Genomic DNA, 27,799 nt, shown 5'->3' on the forward strand with positions numbered 1-27,799 from the left:
TTTGACATACAGTAAATAACTGTAAATATATTCAAATAATTTTTGGTTATTTATGTTTTACATTTTGTCAAAGCCCCCCCCCCCCACCAAAAAAAAACATTATTTTTCTGCCCACTCTATCTTGGGTTGGGCTATGCAAGGTATAGATACGTCTCAATTGTCTAAACTAGAAACAGACTATTTTTTTAAATGATGAGACTGCAACTTAAAAACAAGTAAAAACTTTCTAATATGGGATTTTGTGAAAATGTTTATTTATGGGGCAGAATAATTAAAATTTTATATCTATCAAAAAGCTTGTTTTCATATGACAAGTTTTTCTCGTTATCAGGACGTAACCACGTACAAAACCTGGTTACCGGCTTTGCTTTCTCTAGATCATCGTTAGGATCGACTTCTTTTTAATGGGTAATTGTTACAGTTGATCAGAGTCTGTTTTGTTAATTTGTTCTTTTCCTGTTTTTAAATGGTCTTCCCTACGGAAGCTGATAGTGGCCATGTTTGAACATTTTTTTGTCAAGATAACAGTTTGGTTATTTTTAACATATGTCCAACATGGCCGCTATCAGCTTCCGTAGATACGAGCGTAAAGCAATATTTTAGTCGAGTAAATACTGATGTGAATAACGATCTGATCCATGAGTGTTTAGTCTTTGATTGAAAAATTCGTCCTGAAAAACGGACACGAGTCGAGGCGTCCTCGTGTTTTGTGGCTGTTAGCTAATAAAATGAACCCAAATAGAAACACCTTCCCATCGGGACTCGGTTGGATTCCAGCAGCTACAACTTCTAAAGAAAACCAGTGAAGAAAAAAGGTTTTGATCAGGTCTGAATTTTCACGTTATTTTTCCGGCTCCCGTTGTTGAGTTGTTTATATTTGCGTGCTTGTTTTTTAATGAAGTTATTTGTTATTTTTAGTAATTTTTAAGCTAAAACATCTTTTTTTCCAGTTGTTATTCTTCATTTTTTATCATTTTATTTATATATTTTCCTCCTTAAGGCCTCTGCTGTTGGCGACTTTTTTAAGAAAAAACTTTAAAATAATAATTTTATTTATCTACTTTATATAATTATGAAGTTTTTATTGACAAGGAGAGACTTTGTCCTCTGATGATAAATAACTGAATACATATAAATATACAGTATGTTTATAAAATAATATTGTAATATTTATAACTAAGCGCAGAGCTGTAAATAAAAGTACTTTTGTTTTGTTTTAAGTATACTTTGTGTTTTAAATCATGTTTTTGTGTTAGGATTTTAAATTAAATATAATTTTCTTTCATTTGAAATAATCTTTACTATATTCACAAGCCCAAATCCCAAAGAGTTGGTTACTAAAAACTTTGATTAATGAATCTCATCAACTCATATTTTATTCCCAGCAGCAGATACCAGCATATCAGAGATGAAACGCAGACGTTTCACCATGAGATGAAAACATGAGCTGATAGTGAATCTGATGGAAAAAGCTGGAACAGGAGCAACAAAAGGCTGGAAAAGTACCTGGTACAAACCAGAAACACCTGGAGGAGCATTGGACAACTAACTAGGTTACCTGGCAACAGGTCAGTAAAATGACTGTGTATAAAAGGAGCATTTCTGAGAGGCAGAGTCTCTCAGATGAAAAGATGGACAGAGCTTCACCAATCTGAGACTAACTGGATCTAAAACTGTGGAACAATTTCAGAGAAATGTTCCTCAGACTGAAAATCCTCCATCTACAGTGTAGAACATATGAAGAACTGACAGGTCCAGCGTGTAGAACTACTGCCATCTAGTGGTGAATGTACGGTGGCCGTCAGTGGCCAAACTTCTTCTAGACATAAAGATGTTTTCATGTGTGAGTGGATGCAGTGGCCTCAGGTGCAGCGATGTTTGCGCTGCAGGTAACTACGTGCATACTTTCTTCTTCTGTGGTGCTTTTAAGGCTTTACTACACAATGCTAAATGCCACCCTGGAACTACTTTTTCCACCGTGCCGAACGTCACCCTGGAACTACTTTTTCCACCGTGCCGAACGTCACCCTGGAACTACTTTTTACACCGTGCCGAACGTCACCCTGGAACTACTTTTTCCATGCCGAACGTCACCCTGGAACTACTTTTTCCATGCCGAACGTCACCCTGGAACTACTTTTTCCACTGTGCCGAACATCACCCTGGAACTACTTTTTCCACCGTGCCGAACGTCACCCTGGAACTACTTTTTACACCGTGCCGAACGTCACCCTGGAACTACTTTTTCCACCGTGCCGAACGTCACCCTGGAACTACTTTTTCAACCGTGCCGAACGTCACCCTGGAACTACTTTTTCCACCGTGCCGAACGTCACCCTGGAACTACTTTTTCCACCGTGCCGAACGTCACCCTGGAACTACTTTTTACACCGTGCCGAACGTCACCCTGGAACTACTTTTTCCATGCCGAACGTCACCCTGGAACTACTTTTTCCATGCCGAACGTCACCCTGGAACTACTTTTTCCACTGTGCCGAACATCACCCTGGAACTACTTTTTCCACCGTGCCGAACGTCACCCTGGAACTACTTTTTACACCGTGCCGAACGTCACCCTGGAACTACTTTTTCCACCGTGCCGAACGTCACCCTGGAACTACTTTTTCAACCGTGCCGAACGTCACCCTGGAACTACTTTTTCCACCGTGCCGAACGTCACCCTGGAACTACTTTTTCCACCGTGCCGAACGTCACCCTGGAACTACTTTTTCCACCGTGCCGAACATCACCCGGGAACTACTTTTTACACCGTGCCGAACATCACCCTGGAACTACTTTTTACACCGTGCCGAACATCACCCTGGAACTACTTTTTACACCGTGCCGAACATCACCCTGGAACTACTTTTTACACCGTGCCGAACATCACCCTGGAACTACTTTTTACACCGTGCCGAACATCACCCTGGAACTACTTTTTACACCATGCCGAACATCACCCTGGAACTACTTTTTACACCATGCTGAACATCACCCTGGAACTACTTTTTCCAGACGTGTTGCATCAGATTAACTATCAGCTGGTATTTTCCACCACATGATAAAATGTCTCAGTTTCATCGTCTGACGTGTTTATCTTCTTTCTTTGTTTTGGGAATTTGGGATGTAATTTAACTTGTTTTCTGACTTGAAAATGCTTTTAATCCTTATTTAATTATAATAATAATTCTTTGTGAGGTATCGGGAGCCAGTTAAGTCATTATTTATTTCACTGTTAAAAAACAAACTCAGGAACCATAAATTTCAGTGAAAAGAACATTTTTTTCTAATCTAATCCAGAATCAATCCGTCTGGACCCAGAACTACCAGACTGGAGCCAGAACCGATCTGTCTAGACCCTGAACCGAACTGTCTAGACCCAGAACCATCCATCTGGACCCAGAACCGATCCATCTGAACCCAGAACCGATCCATCGGGACCCAGAACCGATCCATCGGGGCCCAGAACTGATCCATCGGGGCCCAGAACCGATCCATCTGGACCCAGAACCGTCTGTGCAGAGCTGATGTTTTGGGAGTTTTCTTACACCAGACTTATTGCCGTTGCTTCCATCGTCTCTAATCACACTGAAACGGTAGAAAAGACGAAGGTTCGGGGAGACAAAGTGGACTCACGTTTTTCCTGAAGAGACGCGGTTCAGAGTGAAGACGAGCTGCATCCTCACCCATCCAACACACACACATTAACACACAGCTTGTTTTCATACATCGCTGCTGCAGCCACCACTCCTCCACCACATCCAGTCTGACGTTAACACAGAAGAAAGGAAATCCGCCGTCGGGCTGGTGGTCCAGGAGTTTTTAGTTTTTCTGATATAAGATGGTAAGCAGACTGTACTTATCGGATGGGAAGGAGGGATGAAGATTTGGGTTAAACCGATAAAAGGAGGACAGCGGAGTTTTCAGAATTTAGACGAACTGTAGATGATTTCTCGCTACAGGAGATGGAGGAGACGCCTACTACTGATCCTTGTTGTTGAGGAAACCTCCGGAGGACCCGTTGGTTTCTGGTTCAGTCCTCTGGGACGAGAACTTCTCGTCTTTCATGTGGGAACCTGCAGAGACGAACAGATCAGATCTTTTCATTAACACCCCCCCAGTTAGCAGACCCTCTCCACCTACAGATGAGTCTCATAGTTAGGGTGTAGCCTTTACCTGCTCCCCCCTCAGTGGGACGGCTGCTCTCGGGTTCAGCAGATGACGGCTGAGCTATGGACGATGGAGGGAGGGGTGACGGGTAATCGGGCGGAGTCTCATTCTCGTCTCCTGATAGGCTCCTGGGAGCTCCCACCACCACGTCGCCGACCAGTCGCTTAGCAATGGGCAGCTTCCGCTCTGGGAGACGGGGGAAAGCAGAGTGGGTTTATAAAGACGACCGAGAAGACGTGCAGGTCCACCAGGTCTGGTCTTACAAGCCCGGAGACTTACTTTTCTTCTGTCCTCTGTATTGCTGGGACTTCTTCCTCTGTCTGGATGATGCTGAGTGCAGGTCTCTGGACCCTGGCACAGACAAACAATCAATGATGGGAAGGTACTGGTTACCGGTCCTGCCGGCAGCCGGCCCAGGCCAGGTGAGCTTTACCTGCATTAACAGCAGGAGGCTGCAGCTGGTATCCCATCAGCTGACACCAGCCCACCGGGTACAGGTCCGGGGACTCGCAGTCCACCCACTGGTCGTACTCGTCCTCCCAGCCGTCAAAGTGTATCCGTAGTAACCGGTGGACAATGCGGGTCACCGTGGCAACGCAGACGAGCCGGGGCTCCATGAGGTCCACGGCCTCCAGTTTCATTCCAGGACGGAAACCGTGGTTGGGGACGTCCTGATGGAGGACAGACAGGATTGAGACAAGTGGGTCAACTCTTCTGTCTCAGTAGTCCAGCCTGTCTCTGTCTCGGTATTCCAGCTTGTCTCTGTCTCAGTACTCCAGCCTGTCTCTGTCTCTGTACTCTAGCCTGTCTATGTCTCAGTGCTCCAGCCTGTCTCTGTCTCTGTACTCTAGCCTGTCTATGTAGTCCAGCTCGTCTCGCTACTCCAGCTTGTCTCTGTCTCGGTACTCCAGCCTGTCTCTGTCTCTGTACTCTAGCCTGTCTATGTCTCAGTACTCCAGCCTGCCTCTGTCTCTGTACTCTAGCCTGTCTATGTCTCAGTGCTCCAGCCTGTCTCTGTCTCTGTACTCTAGCCTGTCTATGTAGTCCAGCTCGTCTCGCTACTCCAGCTTGTCTCTGTCTCGGTACTCCAGCCTGTCTCTGTCTCTGTACTCTAGCCTGTCTATGTCTCAGTACTCCAGCCTGTCTCTGTCTCTGTACTCTAGCCTGTCTATGTAGTCCATCTTGTCTCGGTACTCCAGCCTGTCTCTGTCTCAGTACTCCAGCCTGTCTCTGTCTCGGTATTCCAGCCTGTCTCTGTCTCGGTACTCCAGCTTGTCTTTGTCTCAGTACTCCAGCCTATCTCTGTCTCTGTACTCCACCCTGTCTCTGTACTCCAGCCTGTCTCAGTACTCCAGCTTGTCTCTGTCTCGGTACTCCAGCTTGTCTCTGTCTCTGTACTCTAGCCTGTCTCTGTCTCTGTACTCCAGCCTGTCTCTATCTTGGTACTCCAGCCTGTTTCTGTCTCTGTACTCCAGCTTGTCTCTGTCTCGGTACTCCAGCCTGTCTCAGTACTTCAGCCTGTCTTTGTCTCAGTACTTCAGTCTGTCTCCAGGAGAGGACTGGAGGACATTTTTATTTCTATAAGCTGATTAATGGGTTTGTAACATCAGAGACAAAGTGTTCATCTTAATAACTGAAGCAGGACTGTGATGGTTCACAGTGACTACTGGGATCAATGTGGACTTCCAGCCTGAATAACTGATGTCCAGCAACAGCAAAGACAGCCAATCAGAGTGGACTAGGACAGCGTGGGTGGAGTGGTTGGCTGATGTGTTTCACCTGCAGTTGGCTCTCACCTTGTTGAAGAGGTTGACTGGAGCAGCCACAGACTTGCTCTCCTTCAGATACTCAAACCACCGGAAGGGAAGACAGCTGTAACCTGATAAACAGAGAAGTCAGACCATCACTCAGCGTCGTCATGGCTACTGGACACGTGGAGGCTTAGACCACCGGGACAAGGTCTGTTTCTAACGAGAGCTCTCAGCCTCCTGTAACAACTTAAAACGTAAAATATTAGAGCGCAGCTTTATCGTTACTTATTGGCGGAGAGCAGTTTTTATCTGGGAGGAGGTCCTGCAGACCTGAAGGATTTTACTCCTCTTTCCGTTCAGTGTTCTGACTTTCAGTCTAGTTTAGTAGAAAATCAACTCTCAGACACTCATCAAGGTATCAATACGCCGAAAGGACCAGCCGCCTCTACCCATTTTCATCAGGCACCGCAGGGGGCAGCCCCCCCTACAGCCACTGCCTGGAGGACCCATTGTTTACAGTGTTGCCAGCATAGCGACTGGGGCTATATTTAGCGAGTTTTCATGTCTATGTGAAGAACTAGAGTTCATCTGGAGTTTAGCATGACGTCATCTCCAGCCCCGCGTTAACCAGCCGGTCCGGCTGCGCCTCCTCCCTCCTCCCCTTGCACCTCCCTCCTTATAAAAAGCTGTCGAGCAATGGCAGCGCGGATTTTCGAAGCAAAATGGCGGAGAGCAGAAGGAAATGTTCCCCTGCTGACGAACAGGGTCCAACATTACCTCTGAAGGTGTTGATGAAGGAAGGGACAGAACCCGGATTAACGGCCGGGTACGTCCGAAGAGGAGAGCACTGCCAGAGCTAAAGATGCTACAGTTCCACTCGGCGCTAGCTCCTCTCCTGGCTACTCCACTAACAGCATAAACATCGGAGATACTTCCACATGGTCCACAAACTGGTGATACTGGTTTGCTCTGTGAGTGGGCGAGTGGGGGAAGAGGTAGCGGGAGGTGTGGACCATGACACTCTTTGTTTCATATAATTATAATTTTTTTATATTTTGTCATTTTTTTTTACAACAGTAATCCAACTAAAAAAGTTTTAAAATGTATTTATTTTAATGTTAATGCCAGACATTTATTCGAGGGGTGGGGCTTATTACTTAATATTGTTATGTGATTAAAATGTGATGAATTAATTAGAAAGCCTGTAATTAATTAGATTATATATTAATATAATTTTATTGTATTGTTTGGGTTGTTGTTGTTATTCTTTTTCCTCTGTAGTATCGAGTATGGAGCAGCAGGTATCAGGTTTAGAAATTTGGTATGAGGACATCCCAACTACAGTCGCAGCTGTCCTAAACACGTCCTGTTCTGATCTAAACTCCTCCCATTGGCTCCCCTCCTGCTGGGCGGAGCCTGCTGTACCTCTGGGCGGCGTCAGCTCGATGTTATTGATCTCACAGAAGCCGGCGGGGAAGATGGAGGGAGAAGTGGAGTGATAGCAAAACCAGTCCGAGCCGTCTGCAGCCTCCGAGCCGTCGATTCCGATCATCAAGTATCCGTCCGCCAGGACCTGCAGGACGAAACCACAGGTGAGCTTCCGGCCATGGATGTCGGCCTCAGAGGCTCGGATCAACCCCCACCTTCCTCACGGTGGCCACGCAGATGGCTGACAGGTTCAGAGGGTCGATTGCCTCCAGCTTCATCCCATCCTCAAACCAGGGTCCGCTCTGGTCCACCTCCTTCACCTGCAGGACAGAGACAGGTATCAGACATCATGGAGATGGAGGCAGGTCAGGTGAGACCATGGGACAAGGAGCAGACCAGGACAGGTGAGACCACGGGACAAGGAGCAGACCAGGACAGGTGAGACCATGAGACAAGGAGCAGACCAGGACAGGTGAGACCATGAGACAAGGAGCAGACCCGGACAGGTGCGACCATGAGACAAGGAGCAGACCAGGACAGGTGAGACCGTGGGACAAGGAGCAGACCAGGACAGGTGAGACCGTGGGACAAGGAGCAGACCAGGACAGGTGAGACCATGGGACAAGGAGCAGACCAGGACAGGTGAGACCATGAGACAAGGAGCAGACCAGGACAGGTGAGACCATGAGACAAGGCGCAGACCAGGACAGGTGAGACCATGAGACAAGGCGCAGACCAGGACAGGTGAGACCATGAGACAAGGAGCAGACCAGGACAGGTGAGACCATGAGACAAGGCGCAGACCAGGACAGGTGAGACCATGAGACAAGGCGCAGACCAGGACAGGTGAGACCATGAGACAAGGAGCAGACCAGGACAGGTGAGACTATGAGACAAGGCGCAGACCAGGACAGGTGAGACCATGAGACAAGGCGCAGACCAGGACAGGTGAGACCATGAGACAAGGCGCAGACCAGGACAGGTGAGACCATGAGACAAGGCGCAGACCAGGACAGGTGAGACCATGAGACAAGGTGCAGACCAGGACAGGTGAGACCATGAGACAAGGCGCAGACCAGGACAGGTGAGACCATGAGACAAGGCGCAGACCAGGACAGGTGAGACTATGAGACAAGGCGCAGACCAGGACAGGTGAGACCATGAGACAAGGCGCAGACCAGGACAGGTGTTATACTGCCCCCCTGTGGAGGGAACAGGAGCCATTCTGGAAATATTGTATGAAATGTAAATAAAACCAGAATGAAATCATGGTCTTTATTTAAAAACTGGACATCTTCATAAAGACAGGACTTTTTTTAAAGAAAGGAGGACTGAGGGGACCCTAGAGACCGGGACATCCTTTTAGAGAGCACTTCAGTGTTTCCTGTCACATCTCCCAGCAACCAGCTACTACTCAACCAAACCAGTTCCACCAGTCCATCTCTCTTCATAGGGGGCTGGGGCCAGCAGGACTGTCTGCCCGGTCCCTCACCAGACTGTCTGCAAACCTGCCGTCAGCTGGCGACTTTCCAGCGGTCTCATCTGACCTGATCTGGACCTGATCTCTGGCCCCCTGACCTGCTCTGGACCTGATCTCTGCCCCCCCCCTGAACGTTTTTGACCAAGGACTTGTGGATTTGGACTGCTAACCTGGCTCTGACCCTGGTTCAGCGAGTACACTATTATTTAGAACTGGATAATCTGGTTCTGTCTGCTACAGCTTCTGGACCTGCCATCTGGACCTGGATCTGTATCAGTCCAGTTCCTCATATCTCTACATGTGAGTTCCAGTATCCATCCACCCATCCCTCCATCCATCCATCCACCCACCCACCCATCAACCTATCCACCCATCCCTCCATCCATCCACCCACCCACAGCTGATCTGCTGGGTCGGGTCAGCAGGTCCAGTTTGCTGGATGTTTCTCCTCCAATAATCCCAGCTGGTCCTGTCTGATACCTGGATGGAAAGTCTGATTGGACCTTCACAGCCAGGCAGAACTGGGAGCTTCTGGGGGTGAGCACGTAGAGGACGTAGCGAAACCTCCTCCTGTTGGTGTCCAGGCAGGTTCCAGTCTCAGATGGATGGCTGACACCTGATGACTGAGACCGTGGAACCAGCGATGATCCAGATCTCCAGAATCCGATAGCCGACTCCGTCCTCCAGGATAGATCCAGGATCTCTTTCTGTTTTCCACTGAGCTGCTGACCCGGGTGTTTCGGATCCTTCAGTTTCTGCAGGGCCACCATATTAATCCTGCTTCATATGGAGGTCCAGTCTGGGTCTGTGGACTCTTTGGGTCAGTTCAGGATTACGACCCCTCTGGAATACCGGCTTCGTTCACTTCCAGGTATCTGGGATTAAATGTTAGTAGATCCATCGGGATCTGGAAGCTGGGACGGTTTTTATGTGTTGAGTTAGAATTCTGATAAAATGAGTAAAAATCTACAATAAAACAGAAATAAGATAAAAGACAAAATAAAAATAAATGAAAAATAAAAATAAAATGTAAAATACATGTAATCCATGTTAAAAATATATAAATATATTCCTTAAATGTTCTCATTAAAAAACTAAGTTGATAAATTTATATAAATAATTTTATATAAAAGTATATTTTCTATGTAATAAAAATATTCAAATATTGAAATAAAATAATAATAATTTGTAAAAAGGAGGAAAAATTCTGATGTTTCAGGTTTTTCTAGAAACGGATTAAATGTAAACGTGTGGATAAAGTTCCAAACGTGGAATTGTTGACAGGTATTGGTAGGTGATCCTTCTGGTCTTCTAACTGGTCCGGCCCACTGGAGACCAGACTGGGAGGCACGTGGTCCTGAACCAGAACGACCCCCCCCTTCGGGAGGACCGGAGGATGTCCAGCACACGTCAGGTGATGCTCACCTTTGTGAACAGCTGTCCAGGTGCGTCCATCTGACTGTCCAGCTTCTTGGCCACATCTGAAAGACAGGCAGGATCTTCTTCAGTCCATCATCATCATCACCACCCTCAGCCGGGGGATGTTGGACCCACCTGATCGTTTGAAGCGGTGTCCGATGGACCGGGACCACCCGATGCTGTGGATCAGAGGGCTGTACATGTGGCACCAGAAGTCGTCCGTCCCGTCGTCGCACTCCTCGTACACGAGCCGCAGCCGCCCGCCGATCACCTGCAAGCTGACACGTCAGGAGGGCCCCAACCTGGTCCCCAACCCAGTCCTGGACCCAGACCCAGACCTGAGCCCAGAACCTAACCTGGACCCAGACCCAGACCTAAGCCCAGAACCTAACCTGGTCCCTAACCCAGACCTGGACCCAGACCTGAGCCCAGAACCTAACCTGGTCCCAGACCCAGACCTGGACCCAGACCCAGACCTGAGCCCAGAACCTAACCTGGACCCAGACCCAGACCTGGCCCAGACCTAAGCCCAGAACCTAACCTGGTCCCCAACCCAGACCTGAGCCCAGACCTAAGCCCAGAACCTAACCTGGTCCCCAACCCAGACCTGGACCCAGACCCAGACCTGAGCCCAGAACCTAACCTGGTCCCAGACCCAGACCTGGACCCAGACCCAGACCTGAGCCCAGAACCTAACCTGGTCCCTGAACCCAGACCTGAACCAATACCTGAGCCCAGTCCCCGCCGAGACCTGAACCGAGACCTGTGCCCAGCCCTGAGCCCAGACCTCAGCCCAGACCCCGATCAAAACCCAAACTGGACCCTAACCCAGACCTGAGCCCAGACCCCGCCCAGACCTGAACCAAGACTTGAGCCCAGATCCTAACCCAGACCTGAACCAAGACTTGAGCCCAGAGCCTAACCCAGACCTGAACCAAGACCTGAGCCCAGACCCCGCCCCAAAACCTAACCTGGACCCTAACCCAGACCTGAGCCCAGACTCCACCCAGACCCTAACCTGGACCCCACCCAGACCTGAGCCCAGACCCCGCCCAAAACCTAACCTAGATCCCACCCAGACCCCCGCTCCCACCCAGACACCCACCTGCTCCACCAGAGCCACCCGGGTCCGACACAGGTGAGTCTTATCCACCACCTCCACCCTCATCTGCTTCTTGAAGGGGAACTGCATGCTCTCCTGCACCTGAGGGAGGAAGAGGAGGATGAAGAGGCCACACATTGAGTCCTGGCTCCTCCAGTGGCTCGGCGGGGAGTTTACCTTAGAGGAAAAGTCCGGTGGCAGAGTCTTGGAGCCCGTCAGTCTCTTGACGAGGAAGGTCTTCCAGTTGGTGAAGCGGTGCAGGATGGCTGGCAGCAGACAGGAGAATCTCATCACCACACAAACGTCTAACTTAAGACCTGCATGACTGAGTTCCTTCTAACCTCGGGTTGTCTTTGGACCCGAGAACCTCAGGGAGACTCGGTCTGGCAATGGAATTACTCTGGATGGTTTTACCTTGGCTTCCAGCACTACAATGAGGAACCTCTGAGTTATTCTGGACCAGGATTTGTACGTAGACCCACATCACATTTTCATGCTAAAAACATCACCATCACTACTATGTTGCTAAGAGACCTCTATTTAGACCTGGACATGATGATGAAGCCACTTCCTGTCAGACTTTCCACCAATCAGAGAGCTTAGATTGACGGTAACGTCCAATCAGGAGCAGCCAAAGATCAACCAGTGAGCAGAAAGTTCTATGTGTGTGTGAAAAGAAGAAAAATAATGCTCCTCTATGGCTGGAATAAAGCCAAGAAGACGTTTCTGATGCACGATGGCGCCACAAAGCAGCTGAGCTGGAGTTGGTTTAGTGAGGATAGCAGGTAAATAGTAGCAGGAATAACTGGAAATGAGGAAAAAGTGGAAACATGGAAATAGTTTCTGTTGTGTGTTTGTTTCAATAACAATATTTTTTCTCCTGAAAGCCAAAACTTGAGAGAACGATGAGATGAGAAAAGGTTTGGTCACTGTTGATCTGTGTGTTATTTCTACAAAGTTCTGTTAGTAATAAATTCTGCTTTCTTCTTCTGGTCGGCCTTTTTGCTGCTACATCTATTCATACATTCATTTTACATCATTTTACCTCCCAGTCTGACAGCTGAGGCTGGAAACATCCAGGTATCGAACGAACGTGGAAATGAGAGCACATGCTCTTACGATTGGTTCATATCTGATCGATACGACTGATCGGGTCTGATAAATGCAGCGGCTTCTACCGGCTGGTTGATATAACAGCCGGAACAAACATAGAAAAAATAACTTGTTAGGGGTTAAAAGGAAGAGCTGCTGCTGAGCTCCAGCAGTGGACCAATGAAACACACTCTGAAAGTTTAGCAGAGCTGACGGGACATGATGGGCGGAGCCTAATAAGGATGCTGGGGATCTGACCAATCAGAGTGGACTAGAAGGTTTTCTTCTCAGGGTCGGCAGTTTCTTACTCTGAGGGGGGACCAGAGGTTTCCCTCCAGCTGCACACCAGCCGACCGGGTGGATGTCAGGAACGCACAGATTCAACCAGAAATCTCTGGTGGAGTCGCTGTCGAAGCCCTCGTACCGCAGCAGGGCCTTAAAACCTGCAAACACACACACACACACACACACACACACACACACACACACAGAGCAAGTCAGGGTAACCGGATGCTGTCGTCATGGTTTCTGCATCCATGTTGGTCGGCTGCACAGCAACCTGCTGAGGAGGGATTTACATGGTCCAGTCTGGGAAACGTCTCCACCTCGGAGGACAAGACGTGGGTTCTGGTCGGGAACGCCACGAGACGTTCAGGGCCAGTTTAAAAGCTACGGTAAATCCAGCTTCAGGCCAGTTCTGAAACCTCCTCAGAAAGTTCATTTAAAGTGTTTGTAAAACGATTTCTGGAGTTGAACCATCAACTCATCTCATGTTAAAGAGCAGCAAAAAAACACAGCTGATTGGTTTCTATGGCTACGGATGGAAACAAAACATTCTCTCACATCAAATCACAAGAACACGCAGGCGCACAGTCTGCAGCGCACGTGTGTGTGTGTGAACATGCATTCGTGTGTGTGTGTACCAGCCAGTTTGATGATGCTGGCGATCCAGTACACCCTCATTGGGAGACCACTGTCGGTGTTTGGGACCTCGACCCGAACTCCTTCGCCGACGTCGACCCAGGTCTTCCCCATTTGGACCTGAACCAGTAGAAGAGACTGGATCTGAAAACCCTCATCAGCTGTTTCTCATCTGAAACTGGCTCAGTGGTTCCAACCGTGGACCCGATTCTGAGATGAGATTCAACTTAAATCAACGCGACACGGGTTTAAACTGGAGCTGGTTTTAATAAATCCTGAAATCTGGATTAAAGAAGCAACCGTGGCTCAGATCCTGATCCAGGAAAGAACAGGCTGCTTTATAAAAACCCGGATCAAACTTTATTTATACTTTTCATTCAAAACTGGACAAAACATGCAAAAAAAACTAATAAAGTCTGAAACTACAAACCCAGACGGAGACTTTCTGAATGACAATCCAGGATCAACAATCCAGAGTTTTATAAAGCTAAACCCAGAAATAAAATAAAATAAAATAAAATAAAAATAAAATAAAAATAAAATAAAATAAAATTAAATTAAAAAAATAAAATAATTGGAATTGAGACTGAGCGTGAATTAAAATGAAGTCAACTGGATTCACCAAAAACTAAAAATATTAATAATAAAAACAGCAATTTTTTTCAAATAAATGAAAAAATATGTAAATTAATTAAATAATTAATCAACTATTTTTATTATTATCAAAAGTTGAGTTAAAAATGCGACTAAAAACGTTGCGTTTGGTTCTGAAAACATTTATTAGGAACTTTAATTTAAACATGATTTTAGACAGAAAATGAAAACGTGGGAGGCGGCCTTTGGGTTTGACAGCAGGACGGAAAATGAAGTATCCAGAAGTGTGTGTGTGTGTGTGTGTGCGTGCATGAGTTACACATACATGTTTGAAACAGCTGACCGGTGCTCCCGCCACGTCTCCGTCTCCAAGGTAACGGCCCCAGTCGAACACCTCAACAGGTGCTGCAGAAAAACCAGGAAAAAGAAACTGAAGGGCAGTGTCTCCAGAGCTGACCAGGATTCTAGCATCCGTTGCCATGGTGATGCAGCCCCATAAGAACGGCGTTAACTTCATGACGCTGATCTGGAGCTGCACCTGGACTTACCTTGATAATCCTGCCTCACAGGGCCCTGCAGGTTTTAGGTGTTTCCCTTCTACAGAGGAGCTTACAAAATGAAACTGCATCAGCCTGATAATAACCCACCGGTGTGAGTCAGGTGTGTAGGAGCAGGGAAACATCTAAAACCTGCAGGACCATAGCTCACAATGACCAAGAGTTGGGGATCCCTGCTCTACTCATAATAATTATACCTGCCTTGGACCTGATGTTCCACCTCCATGTTCCACCTGTTCATTCCTTTTTATTTATTTAGGTTAAGCAATCTCATATGTACATTTTTTGTGTTTGTGCAGGCGACGTACAGGAAGTCACCTGGATGTAGGCGACGTACAGGAAGTCACCTGGATGTAGGCGACGTACAGGAAGTCACCTGGATGTAGGCGACGTACAGGAAGTCACCTGGATGTAGGCGACGTACAGGAAGTCACCTGGACGCAGGTGATGGACAGGAAGTCACCTGGACGCAGGCGACCGACAGGAAGTCACCTGGACGCAGGCGACCGACAGGAAGTCACCTGAACGCAGGTGATGAACTCACCACTTTTCCTGATGCTGCTGTTATGGCTGGTCTGATGCTGAGCGTAAGCTGCCAGTTTGGTCATCAGAGGCTGTTTCTGCAGAACCTTGGCTTTCTTGGTGGGAGGCTTCCCCTTAAAAACACACAGACACCAGGTAGAACCCTCCACAAGACCTGATCCCACAAGACCTGATCCCACAAGACCTGATCCCATAAGACCTGATCCCATAAGACCTGATCCTGTAAGACCTGAAAAGACCTGATCCAGTAAGACCTGCTCTTTTAAGACCTCCTCTATAAGACATCTATGTCCATCTGTACGTCTGTATCTGCTTTCCATCCATCCTCCCCTCCGGGTCCTCCTCTACCTGCAGCCTGGCGAGGATGCTGGCCTTCTTGGAGTTGGAGGAGTAACTCCTGGAGCAGGAGACGCTGCAGAAACGTTTGGTCTTGCTGTAGAAAGCGTCCCTGACACCAACCATGCCGCACATCTCACAGGTGGCTGAGGAGGAAGAGGAGGGACAGAGAAGGTCAGACTCTTCAGGACAGGTGGGAAACACCTGCAGACCTGCGGTTACACCTGATCTTCTTCTTCTTCTTTAATTCAAACAGAGACATCACAGCTCAGAATCAGCTGAGTGATGACATCATCTCCTGTTTTACCTCGTTCAGAATTTCAGAGGAAGATGGAGCTCCAGTAAGAGGAGGTCTTTCTGTTCAGAGAGCAGGACCCAAGAATAAAGACCCAGGAGAAGTCCGCGGGTTAACTCTGAAAAGTCGTTGTCTCTGTAGCTCTCTGTCCAAAACCCCCGCCCAGAACCAGACCAAAACCCGCAACCAAAACCTGCATCCAAAACCAGTCAAAAAACCTGTGTCCAAAACCAGTCCAAAACCCCTGCCCAAAACCAGTCCAAAACCCCTGCCCAAAACCAGTCAAAAAACCTGGGTCCAAAACCAGTCCAAAACCCACATCCAAAAACAGTCCAAAACCCGCGTCCAAAACCAGTCAAAAACCTGTGTCCAAAACCAGTCCAAAACCCACATCCAAACCCAGTCCAAAACCCCAGCCCAGAACCAGACCAAAACCCACAACCAAAACCAGTCCAAAACCCGCGTCCAAAACCAGTCAAAAACCTGTGTCCAAAACCAGTCCAAAACCCACATCCAAAACCAGTCCAAAACCTGGGTCCAAAACTAGTCCAAAACCCACATCCAAACCCAGTCAAAAACCCACATCCAAAACCAGTCCAAATCCCGCATCCAAAACCAGTCCAAAACCTGCATCCAAAACTAGTCCAAAACCCACATCCAAAACCAGTCTAAAACCCGCATCCAAAGCCAGTCCAAAACCCACATCCAAAACCAGTCTAAAACCCGCATCCAAAACCCACATCCAAAACCAGTCCAAAACCTACATCCAAAACCAGTCCAAAACCCACATCCAAAACCAGTCCAAAACCCACATCCAAAACCAGTCCAAAACCCGCGTCCAAAACCGGTCAAAAGACTTGTGTCCAAAACCAGTCCAAAACCCACATCCAAGACCAGTCCAAAACCCGCGTCCAAAACCAGTCAAAAGACTTGTGTCCATAATGAACCCAGATCCAAAGTCAGAGTTAATGGTCACTGCTCTAACTTCTTTAGCATGGAGCGAGATGTGAGACAGGGGGACTCACTCTCACCTATATTATTTGCTCTTAGTATTGAACCCTTGGCAGAGGCAATTCGCCAGAATATAAATATTCAAGGAATACCCGACGAAGGGGGCTCAATTCATAAGATAGCATTATTTGCAGACGACATTTTACTTTTTCTGAGAAACCCACTCCTTTCTATCCCCGCACTTATGAAATGCCTACAGGAATATGGGGCAGTGTCTGGATACAAAATTAACGAAAATAAATCCAAAGCCATGATGATCTCAGGTACCTGGCCCGCACAACTGAGTGATACTGTCTCTTTCCGTCGGTCCAAACAAGGATTCAAGTACTTGGGCATTACTATCACACCAAACCCCATCCAGTTGTTTGAAGCAAATTACAATAAACTAATTAAGCAAATAAAAAATGATGTGACACGCTGGGAAATCCTTCCCCTTTCCTTACTTGGTAGAGTGGAAACGGTAAAAATGAACCTATTACCTAAACTCCTCTTTTTGTTTCAGTCTCTACCTGTTAGAGTGCCAGTCTCCACATTGAACATGTTGAATAAATTAATCTCAACATTTATTTGGCAAAAGAAGAGGCCGAGGGTAAGATTAAAAACTCTCTATTTACCCAAAGATGAGGGAGGTCTAGGCTTACCAAATCTCAAATACTATTACTGGGCCGCACAAATAAATGCAATAGTGTCATGGATTGGAAATGATAGAGAGGCAATATGGCCTCAGATAGAACAGGACTCCATTAGGGGTGCTTCCCTGTCAGTTCTCCCATTTATCGATAGAAAGTTGATTAATAAAATCCAGATAAAGAACAGATGGATAAAACATACTTTAAAAGTTTGGACTACAGTAAGAAAAATGCTCGGGGGGCCAGAGACAATCTCGAGGGCCATGTTGATAGTAGGAAACATAGATTTCCCACCCTCCTTGGGGGATCCCGGATTTAGAAGGTGGGCTGACAAAGGTCTCCGTACAATTAATCAGCTCTTTATAGGAGCAGAATTTAAATCATTCTCTCAACTTCAAGAACAATTTGACCTCTCATCAAAAGACTTATATAAGTACCTAGAGATAAGACATTATGTCATAAATCATAAGGAAAGGGAAAAGGTCAGTAGAAGCCCAAATGAAATAGAAAAATATTTTATCAACATTCTAGAGAAACATTTCCCCACAAAAAAACACATATCTAATATATATAAGAGGTTAGCATCAGACACTAAACAAAATACTGAGTATATCAAGGAAAAATGGGAACTAGAATTAAATGTCATAATTGAAGACTCTACTTGGACAGACATATGGGCAGGATGTCATAAAGGAATAAATAGTCAACTATGGAAAGAGTTTGACTGGAAGGTAAAAATCAGATTTTTTAATACCCCCTTAGTCATCTCCCAATATGCCAAAAAACCCAATGCGGCACTATGTTGGCGAAAATGTGGAACTGTTGGTGACACCACTCATGTATTCTGGGACTGCCCAGTAATACAAGGATTTTGGGATAAGGTTAGAAAAGAAATTAACACTATCTTAGAGATAGACCTTACTTTGGAACCAATGCTGTTTTTGTTAGGAGCAATACCCAAAGATTCGTACAATTCAGACCAACGATATATACTGAGGATCCTCTTATTAATAGCAAAGAAAATGATTACAGTGAATTGGAGAGAGGTGAAACCACCAACCATAGATCAATGGACTCAGAGACTGAAATATGTATACACAATGGAACGAATGACGGCAGTTCTACAAATGACATTGGACAATTTTGAGCAAAGATGGACGTGTGTTTCAGGATACCTGGGGTGTAACGAATAGGAGGGAGAATTGGTTGGAAGAATTATTGATCTATGCCCCTATTATGTAAAGTCTGTCCGGTGATTATTATTATTACTATTCTCTTTTTCCTTTTCCTATTTGCTCTTTACCTGTCACAGTTATTGTAACCAGAAAACTCCCTTTCCTTTTTTTTTTTTTTTTTTTTTTTTTTTTTTTTCTCGCTCTCTCCTCCTTACAGTGTAACCTGAACGATTGGTCAATTATACAAAGTCTGTCAGGAATGTTAATTGTGATGTGAAATTCTAAAATAAAAAGTTCCAAAAAAAAAAAAAAGACTTGTGTCCAAAACCAGTCCAAAACCCACATCCAAAAAAACCAGTCCAAAACCCACGTCCAAAACCAGTCAAAAAACCTGTGTCCAAAACCAGTCCAAAATCCGCGTCCAAAACCAGTCCAAATCCCACATCCAAAGCCAGTCCAAACCCCACATCCAAACCCACTCCAATCCCCTTGTCCAAAACGAGTCCATAGCCCGCATTCAAACCCAGTCAAAAACCCAGTCCAAAACCCACATCCACACCCAGTCCAAAACCTGCATCCAAAACCAGTCCAAAACCCGCATCCAAAACCCACATCCAAACCCGCATCCAAATCCAGTCTAAAACCCGCATCCAAAACCAGTCCAAACCAGTCCAAAACCCGCATCCAAAACCACTCCAAAACCCACATCCAAAACCAGTCTAAAACCCGCATCCAAAACCAGTCCAAAACCCACATCCAAAACCAGTCTAAAACCCGCATCCAAAACCAGTCCAAAACACGCGTCCAAAACCAGGCCAAAACCTGCATCCAAAACCAGTCCAACACCCGCGTCCTAAACATATCCAAAACCTGCATCCAAAACCAGTCCAAAACCCATGTCCAAAACTAGTCCAAAACCTGCGTCCAAAACTAATCCAAAACCTGGGTCCAAAACTAGTCCAAAGCCCACATCCAAACCCAGTCAAAAACCCACGTCCAAACCCACATCCAAAACCAGTCCAAATCCCGCATCCAAAACCAGTCCAAAACCCACATCCAAAACCAGTCCAAAACCCACATCCAAACCCAGTCCAAAACCCTGTCCAAAACTAGTCCAAAGCCCGCATCCAAACCCAGTCAAAAACCCACGTCCAAACCCGCATCCAAAACCAGTATAAAACCCGCATCAAAAACCAGTCCAAACCAGTCCAAATCCCCCGTCCAAAACTAGTCCAAAACCCACATCCAAAACCAGTCCAAAACCTGCATCCAAAACCAGTCCAAAACCCGCGTCCAAAACCAGTCCAAAACCCACATCCAAAGCCAGTCCAAAACCCACATCCAAACCCACTCCAAACCCCTTGTCCAAAACTAGTCCAAAGCCCGCATTCAAACCCAGTCAAAAACCCAGTCCAAAACCCACATCCAAACCCAGTCCAAAACCCGCGTCCAAACCCAGTCCAAAACTCTTGTCCAAAACTCGTCCAAAACCTGCATCCAAACACAGTCCAAAACCTGTGTCCAAAACTAGTTCAAAACCAGTCCAAAACTCCCGCCCAGAACCATTCCAAAACTTGGGTCCACACCCAGTCCAAAACCCACGTTCAAACCCCACATCCAAAACTAGTCCAAAACCCGCATACAAAACCAGTCCAAAACCTGGGTCCAAAACCAGTCCAAAACCCACGCCCAAAACCAGTTCAAAATCCGCATCCAAAACCCACGTCCAAACCCGCATCCAAGCCCAGTCTAAAACCCGCATCCAAAACCAGTCCAAACAGTCCAAAACCCGCATCCAAAACCACTCCAAAACCCACATCCAAAACCACTCCAAAACCCACATCCAAAACCAGTCTAAAACCCGCATCCAAAACCAGTCCAAAACCCACATCCAAAACCAGTCTAAAACCCGCATCCAAAACCAGTCCAAATCCCGCATCCAAAACCAGTCCAAAACCCAGTCCAAAATTCTTGTCCAAAACTAGTCCAAAGCCCGCATCCAAACCCAGTCAAAAACCCACGTCCAAACCCGCATCCAAAACCAGTCCAAAACCCGCGTCCAAACCCAGTCCAAAACCCTTGTCCAAAACCCGTCCAAAACCTACATCCAAACACAGTCCAAAACCTGTGTCCAAAACTAGTTCAAAACCAGTCCAAAACTCCCGCCCAGAACCATTCCAAAACTTGGGTCCACACCCAGTCCAAAACCCACGTTCAAACCCCACATCCAAAACTAGTCCAAAACCCGCATACAAAACCAGTCCAAAACCTGGGTCCAAACCCAGTCAAAAACCCAGTCCAAAACCCACATCCACACCCAGTCCAAAACCTGCATCCAAAACCAGTCCAAAACCCGCATCCAAAACCCACATCCAAACCCGCATCCAAATCCAGTCTAAAACCCGCATCCAAAACCAGTCCAAACCAGTCCAAAACCCGCATCCAAAACCACTCCAAAACCCACATCCAAAACCAGTCTAAAACCCGCATCCAAAACCAGTCCAAAACCCACATCCAAAACCAGTCTAAAACCCGCATCCAAAACCAGTCCAAAACACGCGTCCAAAACAGGCCAAAACCTGCATCCAAAACCAGTCCAACACCCGCGTCCTAAACATATCCAAAACCTGCATCCAAAACCAGTCCAAAACCAGTCCAAAACCCATGTCCAAAACTAGTCCAAAACCTGCGTCCAAAACTAATCCAAAACCTGGGTCCAAAACTAGTCCAAAGCCCACATCCAAACCCAGTCAAAAACCCACGTCCAAACCCACATCCAAAACCAGTCCAAATCCCGCATCCAAAACCAGTCCAAAACCCACATCCAAAACCAGTCCAAAACCCACATCCAAACCCAGTCCAAAACCCTGTCCAAAACTAGTCCAAAGCCCGCATCCAAACCCAGTCAAAAACCCACGTCCAAACCCGCATCCAAAACCAGTATAAAACCCGCATCAAAAACCAGTCCAAACCAGTCCAAATCCCCCGTCCAAAACTAGTCCAAAACCCACATCCAAAACCAGTCCAAAACCTGCATCCAAAACCAGTCCAAAACCCGCGTCCAAAACCAGTCCAAAACCCACATCCAAAGCCAGTCCAAAACCCACATCCAAACCCACTCCAAACCCCTTGTCCAAAACTAGTCCAAAGCCCGCATTCAAACCCAGTCAAAAACCCAGTCCAAAACCCACATCCAAACCCAGTCCAAAACCCGCGTCCAAACCCAGTCCAAAACCCTTGTCCAAAACTCGTCCAAAACCTGCATCCAAACACAGTCCAAAACCTGTGTCCAAAACTAGTTCAAAACCAGTCCAAAACTCCCGCCCAGAACCATTCCAAAACTTGGGTCCACACCCAGTCCAAAACCCACGTTCAAACCCCACATCCAAAACTAGTCCAAAACCCGCATACAAAACCAGTCCAAAACCTGGGTCCAAAACCAGTCCAAAACCCACGCCCAAAACCAGTTCAAAATCCGCATCCAAAACCCACGTCCAAACCCGCATCCAAGTCCAGTCTAAAACCCGCATCCAAAACCAGTCCAAACAGTCCAAAACCCGCATCCAAAACCACTCCAAAACCCACATCCAAAACCACTCCAAAACCCACATCCAAAACCAGTCTAAAACCCGCATCCAAAACCAGTCCAAAACCCACATCCAAAACCAGTCTAAAACCCGCATCCAAAACCAGTCCAAATCCCGCATCCAAAACCAGTCCAAAACCCAGTCCAAAATTCTTGTCCAAAACTAGTCCAAAGCCCGCATCCAAACCCAGTCAAAAACCCACGTCCAAACCCGCATCCAAAACCAGTCCAAAACCCGCGTCCAAACCCAGTCCAAAACCCTTGTCCAAAACCCGTCCAAAACCTGCATCCAAACACAGTCCAAAACCTGTGTCCAAAACTAGTTCAAAACCAGTCCAAAACTCCCGCCCAGAACCATTCCAAAACTTGGGTCCACACCCAGTCCAAAACCCACGTTCAAACCCCACATCCAAAACTAGTCCAAAACCCGCATACAAAACCAGTCCAAAACCTGGGTCCAAAACCAGTCCAAAACCCGCATTCAAAACCAGTCCAAAACCCACGCCCAAAACCAGTTCAAAACCTGCGTCCAAAACTTGTCCAAAACTTGGGTCCAAAACTAGTCCAAAACCAGTCGGAAACCCCTGCCCAAAACCAGTCCAAAACCCGTGTCCAAAACTAGTCCAAAACCCGTGTCCAAAACATATCCAAAACCAGTCCAAATCCTGCGTCCAAAACTAGTCCAAAACCTGGGTCCAAAACTAGTCCAAAGCCCGCATCCAAACCCAGTCAAAAACCCACGTCCAAACCCGCATCCAAAACCAGTCCAAAACCCACATCCAAAACCAGTCCAAAACCCGCGTCCAAAACCAGTCCAAAACCTGTGTCCAAAACCTGCATCCAAACCCAGACCAAAACCCGTGTCCTAAACATATCCAAAACCAGTCCAAAACCTACGTCCAAAACTAATCCAAAACCTGGGTCCAAAACTAGTCCAAAGCCCACATCCAAACCCAGTCAAAAACTAGTCCAAAGCCCACATCCAAACCCAGTCAAAAACCCACGTCCAAACCCACATCCAAAACCAGTCCAAATCCCGCATCCAAAACCAGTCCAAAACCCACATCCAAAACCAGTCCAAAACCCACATCCAAACCCAGTCCAAAACCCTTGTCCAAAACTAGTCCAAAGCCCGCATCCAAACCCAGTCAAAAACCCACGTCCAAACCCGCATCCAAAACCAGTCCAAAATCCGCGTCCAAACCCAGTCCAAATCTCTTGTCCAAAACCCGTCCAAAACCTGCATCCAAACACAGTCCAAAACCTGTGTCCAAAACTAGTTCAAAACCAGTCCAAAACTCCCGCCCAGAACCAGTCCAAAACTTGGGTCCACACCCAGTCCAAAACCCACGTTCAAACCCCACATCCAAAACTAGTCCAAAACCCACATACAAAACCAGTCCAAGACCTGGGTCCAAAACCAGTCCAAAACCCGCATCCAAAACCAGTCCAAAACCCCCGCCCAAAACCAGTTCAAAACCTGCATCCAAACCAGTCCGAAATCCACATCCAAAACCAGTCCAAAACCTGTGTCCAAAACTAGTCCAAAATCAGTCGGAAACCCCTGCCCAAAACCAGTCCAAAACCCGTGTCCAAAACTAGTCCAAAACCCGTGTCCAAAACATATCCAAAACCAGTCCAAATCCTGCGTCCAAAACTAGTCCAAAGCCCGCATCCAAACCCAGTCAAAAACCAACGTCCAAACCCGCATCCAAAACCAGTCCAAAACCCGCATCCAAAAACAGTCTAAAACCCGCATCCAAAACCAGTCCAAAACCCACATCCAAAACCAGTCCAAAACCAGTCCAAATCCCGCATCCAAAACCAGTCCAAAACCCGCATCCAAAACCAGTCCAAAACTCACATCCAAACCCAGTCCAAAACCCTTGTCCAAACCCAGTCCAAAACCTGCATCCAAAACTAGTCCAAAACCAGTCCAAAACCCCCGCCCAGAACCAGACCAAAACCCACATCCAAACCCAGTCCAAAACCCGCTTCCAAAGCCCACATCCAAAACCTGTGTCCAAAACTAGTCCAAAACCAGTCCAAAACTTGGGTCCACACCCAGTCCAAAACCCACGTTCAAAACCAGTCTAAAACCCGCATCCAAAACCAGTCCAAAACCCACATCCAAAACCAGTCCAAAACCAGTCCAAAACTCACATCCAAAACCAGTCCAAAAGCCGCGTACAAAACCAGTCTAAAACCCGCATCCAAAACCAGTCCAAAACCCACATCCAAAACCAGTCCAAAACCAGTCCAAAACTCACATCCAAACCCAGTCCAAAACCCTTGTCCAAAACTAGTCCAAAACCAGTCCAAAACTCCCGCCCAGAACCAGTCCAAAACTTGGGTCCACACCCAGTCCAAAACCCGCATACAAAACCAGTCCAAAACCTGGGTCCAAAACTAGTCCAAAACCCGCATCCAAAACCAGTCCAAAACCCCCGCCCAAAACCAGTTCAAAACCTGCATCCAAACCCAGTCCGAAATCCACATCCAAAACCAGTCCAAAACCTGTGTCCAAAACTAGTCCAAAACCAGTCGGAAACCCCTGCCCAAAACCAGTCCAAAACCCGTGTCCAAAACTAGTCCAAAACCCGTGTCCAAAACATATCCAAAACCAGTCCAAATCCTGCGTCCAAAACTAGTCCAAAACCTGGGTCCAAAACTAGTCCAAAACCAGTCGGATACCCCTGCCCAAAACCAGTCCAAAACCCGTGTCCAAAACATATCCAAAACCAGTCCAAATCCTGCGTCCAAAACTAGTCCAAAACCTGGGTCCAAAACTAGTCCAAAGCCCGCATCCAAACCCAGTCAAAAACCCACGTCCAAAACCCGCGTCCAAAACCAGTCCAAAACCCGTGTCCAAAACCTGCATCCAAACCCAGACCAAAACCCGCGTCCTAAACATATCCAAAACCAGTCCAAAACCTGCGTCCAAAACTAATCCAAAACCCGTGTCCAAAACTAGTCCAAAGCCCGCATCCAAACCCAGTCAAAAACCCACGTCCAAACCCGCATCCAAAACCAGTCCAAAACCCGCATCCAAAACCAGTCTAAAACCCGCATCCAAAACCAGTCCAAAACCCATATCCAAAACCAGTCCAAAACCAGTCCAAATGCCGCATCCAAAACCAGTCCAAAACCTGCATCCAAAACCAGTCCAAAACCCACATCCAAACCCAGTCCAAAACCCTTGTCCAAAACCAGTCCAAAACCCGCATCCAAAACTAGTCCAAAACCAGTCCAAAACCCCCGCCCAGAACCAGACCAAAACCCACATCCAAACCCAGTCCAAAACCCGCTTCCAAAGCCCACATCCAAAACCTGTATCCAAAACTAGTCCAAAACCGGTCCAAAACTTGGGTCCACACCCAGTCCAAAACCCACGTTCAAACCCCACATCCAAGACCAGTCCAAAACCCGCGTACAAAACCAGTGTAAAACCCGCATCCAAAACCAGTCTAAAACCCGCATCCAAAACCAGTCCAAAACCCACATCCAAAACCAGTCCAAAACCAGTCCAAATGCCGCATCCAAAACCAGTCCAAAACCCGCATCCAAAACCAGTCCAAAACCCACATCCAAACCCAGTCCAAATCCCTTGTCCAAAACCAGTCCAAAACCTGCATCCAAAACTTGTCCAAAACTAGTCCAAAACCAGTCCAAAACCCCCGCCCAGAACCAGACCAAAACCCACATCCAAACCCAGTCCAAAACCCGCTTCCAAAGCCCACTCCAAAACCTGTGTCCAAAACTAGTCCAAAACCGGTCCAAAACTTGTGTCCACACCCAGTCCAAAACCCACGTTCAAACCCCACATCCAAAACCCGCGTACAAAACCAGTCCAAATCCTGGGTCCAAAACTAGTCCAAAACCCGCATCCAAATCCAGTCCAAAACCCCCGCCCAAAACCAGTCCAAAACCTGCATCCAAAACTAGTCCAAAACCAGTCCAAAACCCGCATCTAAAACCAGTCCAAAACCCGCGTACAAAACCAGTCCAAAACCTGCATCCAAACCCAGTCCAAAACCCGCATCCAAACCCAGTCCAAAACCGACATCCAAAACCAGCGTCCAAAACCCACATCTAAAACCAGTCCAAAACCAGCGTCCAAAACTAATCCAAAACCTCGGTCCAAAACTAGTCCAAAACCCGCAGCCAAAACCAGTCCAAAACCCGCGTACAAAACCAGTCTAAAACCCGCATCCAAACCCAGTCGAAAACCCACACCCAAACCCAGTCCAAAACCCACATCCAAAACCAGCGTCCAAAACCCACATCTAAAACCAGTCCAAAACCAGCTTCCAAAACTAATCCAAAACCTCGGTCCAAAACTAGTCCAAAACCCGCATCCAAAACCAGTCCAAAACCTGCGTCCAAAACCAGTTCAAAACCCACGACCAAACCCCACATCCAAAACCCGGGTCCAAACCCAGTCGAAAACCCACACCCAAACCCAGTTCAAAACCCGCGCCCAAACCTAGTCCAAAACCTGCTTCCAAAACCAGTCCAAAACCCGTGTCCAAACCCAGTCTAAAGCCCAAGTCCAAAACCAGTCTGAAACCAGCCCCAAACCCAGTCCCTGGTCTGGTTTGACTTTCGATTTAAATTGAACTGAAGAGCAGTGATGAAGTTTCCATGGAAACTGGAAGCTGCTCCAGTCTCAGGACAAGAAGGAAGGAGATCAGCAAAGTTCTGATGTGTTCAAATGCAGATCAGAATCAGACATTTAAGTCCAGTTTCATTCAGACCTTTGTGGAAACACCGGTCTCACTGACCCATGCCTGCCTTGCCGTCAGGATAGGTATACACCTGTCCATTGGTCTTGATGAGCATCAAGGAGGAGGCAGAGGAGGAGGAAGAGGACGTGAGTTGAGTCAGCCCTCCTCCTCCTCCTCCAAACTCTTCATCTTCGCTGTCCTCTGGGCTGGACGCTCCGCTCGCGCCGCTGGAATCGGTGCTGCAGCTGCTCCGGTCCTCCTCCAGACTGTCCAGCATCCCAAAGGAGTCCCGCCGCTTCCTGGACAGACGGTCCACCTGAGGCCGGGGGAGACAAACCGGTTTATCTCATAAAACCTGCACCTGGTCCACATAAAAACACCCAAAGCTTCAACACAAATAAAGAATGACAACAATTTGGGCTTACGGGTCAGTGACTGGAATCTAACCCTCTCGTTTACCTGTTTAAACAAGTCACGTGACCACATTAAGCCCCTGACTTTGAACTCATCAGCTGCCAGCTGTTGCGTTCACTGTCATGCATGAGTGATGCGCAGCGCGGCACTGCGGTGCACTGACTGTAGCCCAACACACACCCGATGACCTCCAGGATTCCCTCTATGCCAGCAGGATGAGGCTCCTGAAACCCGAACCAGGACTGAGTCTAACTGAGCAACATCTGGTTCAGATTTACTGGGTCTGGAACTGCAGTCCAGAACCAAAACAGCCCCCCCCCCCCTCCACCCGCTCTGTACTGATCAACCGCGGCGCTTTCAGGGGTCCGCAGTGGACCGCTATAACAACCAAAACAAAGGCGGAAAGAAGCGCACTCCCCACGGACACAAGAGGCGCGGGACTTACCGCGTCTCTGGTGCTTTCCATGAGGCTGAGCCGCGTGAAGTGACGCTCTCTCTGGACCACCACAACCCGCTCTAATAACGTTAAAAACCAGCAACAGACATAACAACAGAATTACCAACACAGC

At 47.4% G+C, this 27,799-nt stretch overlaps 1 protein-coding gene across 3 annotated transcripts; it reads right to left on the bottom strand.

The window, feature by feature from the left end:
* Window positions 1-2,946: 2,946 nt before the first annotated feature.
* On the bottom strand, window positions 2,947-27,799 carry LOC121651350 (MBT domain-containing protein 1-like). Of its 3 annotated transcripts, none has more exons than XM_042003487.1 (18): window positions 27,676-27,799; window positions 26,874-27,132; window positions 15,406-15,539; window positions 15,059-15,170; window positions 14,283-14,362; window positions 13,366-13,483; window positions 12,751-12,885; window positions 11,528-11,616; window positions 11,354-11,452; window positions 10,384-10,519; window positions 10,255-10,310; window positions 7,565-7,669; window positions 7,347-7,494; window positions 5,967-6,049; window positions 4,604-4,841; window positions 4,450-4,521; window positions 4,177-4,356; window positions 2,947-4,076 (listed from the first exon to the last, which is right to left on the bottom strand). In XM_042003487.1, exons 1-18 carry the CDS (start codon window positions 27,694-27,696, stop codon window positions 3,982-3,984), a joined length of 2,160 nt encoding a protein of 719 aa, XP_041859421.1. In that variant the 5' UTR covers window positions 27,697-27,799; the 3' UTR covers window positions 2,947-3,981. The 3 variants fall into 3 exon arrangements, with proteins under 3 accessions (XP_041859421.1, XP_041859412.1, XP_041859432.1); XM_042003478.1 differs by lacking the exon at window positions 27,676-27,799 and adding an exon at window positions 27,276-27,550; XM_042003498.1 differs by lacking the exons at window positions 12,751-12,885; window positions 27,676-27,799 and adding an exon at window positions 27,276-27,551.

The sequence above is a fragment of the Melanotaenia boesemani genome, chromosome 2 (assembly GCF_017639745.1).
Source record: "Melanotaenia boesemani isolate fMelBoe1 chromosome 2, fMelBoe1.pri, whole genome shotgun sequence".
Taxonomy (NCBI): Eukaryota; Metazoa; Chordata; class Actinopteri; order Atheriniformes; family Melanotaeniidae; genus Melanotaenia; species Melanotaenia boesemani.

Coding starts and splice junctions, on each gene's coding strand:
- LOC121651350 (XM_042003478.1), bottom strand. CDS start 27,302: ATGTGGTCACGTGACTTGTTTAAACAG. Junction 27,133..27,275: donor CACGTGACTTGTTTAAACAG/GTAAACGAGAGG, acceptor CCCCGGCCTCAG/GTGGACCGTCTGTCCAGGAA. Junction 6,050..7,346: donor CGAGCTGACGCCGCCCAGAG/GTACAGCAGGCT, acceptor TCTGTTTATCAG/GTTACAGCTGTCTTCCCTTC.